Genomic DNA, 1,972 nt, shown 5'->3' on the forward strand with positions numbered 1-1,972 from the left:
ACTTTGTTTTTTAAAAAATCAGCATAGATCATGTGATCAGGAAGGTTCCCAAATCCATGCATTATATTTATGATCAGTTGTAAATTCATTGTACCATTCGTATTGCATGTGTAATACTGAGGTGAAGATGTTTGTTTTCATGAAAAATAAAAGAGGGAGAAAATTGTTATCAGGGTTTTAATGTGTAATAAGCGGACAGTTTTGAAACATTTTGTTATTCTTGATGCTTAATATGTTCAACGGCACTATAATTTCTCTGTCCAATACTAGCGCTATTAGTCCATTACTCGCCACCATGAATATGAGCAGTATTTCATGGATCATCGTTTAATTGCATGGGAAAAGCAGCAAAGTAACTAAAATTGTTGAAATAAATTTATGACGCAATAGTACTTGTTCATACATAAATAAATGAGGAAAATCAGTGAATGAAATGTGCGTGTGCTTGCCTATGAACAGTACTGTTTTTAGAAGGCTTCGTCTATAGCTAATTGCAGATATTTTTTCTGATATTATTGATTGTGGATTTTTGATGACTATTATCGGAGAAATTGATAACCATTTCTTAAAGAAAAAATGAAATTAATGTTTGAATTTTACTTTGTCGTGAGAAACCAATTTGTTTGTTTTATTCTTTCATGGAAATATCTCAAATCAAAATTGCCGTCTCCATTATTTTTGTGTTTAGATATTAGAAATTAGAAAGATAATATTGCTTACTGTAGAGTTTTCTTTCAGGTATGTATACTTTTGAATATAATTAACTTCCATTTTTTTATAATACAGTCGAAAACACTAATTTGTATAATAAAATCTGTATAATGGAAAATGAAAATTAGTTGTCATTACCTGAAATAAATTTTAACCAATGGCGTATTAAATTTATGAAAATAATCATAAAGAGAAGGGATATTAGCGTTAGGCGCATTTGAAAGAAGGACTTAGATGGCAGACCAGCAGAAGAAGCTAATGATGTAAATCACAGTGAATATTACAAAGAGAATTTTAATACAGAATTGGTATAATTGTTATGAGAAATTCTATATTACTGACAAGCATGAAAACAATGAATAGTAATATTAATTACATGAAAAGCCAATCCCAGGAATGAAAGGTTACTTTGAGATGTATTTCCAGGAATTGTGATTCGTTACTCCTGCATGATGTTGCATCCGTCAAGCATTCGATTTATTACATTTATAGTGCTGCGTCGGCAAATTTCTAAGAAGCGTGTCGAAGCTGTTGACATGCGCGGTAATAAAGATCAAAGTGAATGTTCAGAGTTTGAAGTTATGACAATTGAAATAATTTTTGTTGCTGTTCTACTTTATGCAGCTGCCAGTGTTGCAACACTTAAGCGTTTGATTTATCACTTTGACAGTCAATTATAATGCTATGATCATACAAATTTGAATTAAATTGAAATAATAATTTAGCAATTTTATTCTGAAAGTGCAATTTGATTTTTCAACTGTCACTTTGCAAAATTTACCTTAAGCAGGTTTAAAGATTTTTTCCAGCCGTTTCTTAAATAACAGACTAAATTCATATTTTGTCAGAAATCAATGCAAAACAGCAATTAATGAAATTAATTATTTAATAAAACAACAACAGTATCATTTTCACAATCAAATAACAGTTTTAGATTTTATATATTGTATAGAGTTGGCAATAATAAAAAATTGTTTAAATAAATAAGTATGAAACATAACAATATAATAAAGTAATAGTGAATGAATGAGCAGACGAGTAGTAGTAAATAATGATGATGGCAGTTATTCAGTAGTCATTTCAACTGTAGTAGAAGCGCCAGATAGAATTTGACTGTAGCGAGATTGGAAAATTTTTTCATACAATATTGCAGCTCCAAGGCAGCTAGGAGTGAAAAGCCAAACAAAGAAAATGCATTTCAGCGGCCAATAGATTGGTATAATGAAGATATGCATTCAGCAAAATAATCAATAAATCGAAA

The 1,972-nt window shown here is 29.8% G+C and overlaps 1 protein-coding gene across 1 annotated transcript; it reads left to right on the forward strand.

Moving 5' to 3' along the window:
- The first annotated feature begins 945 nt into the window (after nt 1-945).
- On the forward strand, nt 946-1,391 carry Tsp_07575 (conserved hypothetical protein). Its single transcript, XM_003381847.1, has 3 exons — nt 946-974; nt 1,015-1,073; nt 1,138-1,391. The coding sequence occupies exons 1-3, from the start codon at nt 946-948 to the stop codon at nt 1,389-1,391; spliced, it is 342 nt and encodes a 113-aa protein (XP_003381895.1).
- Nucleotides 1,392-1,972: the final 581 nt, after the last annotated feature.

The sequence above is a fragment of the Trichinella spiralis genome (genome assembly GCF_000181795.1).
Source record: "Trichinella spiralis strain ISS 195 chromosome Unknown Scfld1, whole genome shotgun sequence".
Classification (NCBI taxonomy): domain Eukaryota; kingdom Metazoa; phylum Nematoda; class Enoplea; order Trichinellida; family Trichinellidae; genus Trichinella; species Trichinella spiralis.

Coding starts and splice junctions, on each gene's coding strand:
- Tsp_07575 (XM_003381847.1), top strand. CDS start 946: ATGGCAGACCAGCAGAAGAAGCTAATGAT. Junction 975..1,014: donor CAGCAGAAGAAGCTAATGAT/GTAAATCACAGT, acceptor ATTTTAATACAG/AATTGGTATAATTGTTATGA. Junction 1,074..1,137: donor AAGCATGAAAACAATGAATA/GTAATATTAATT, acceptor ATGTATTTCCAG/GAATTGTGATTCGTTACTCC.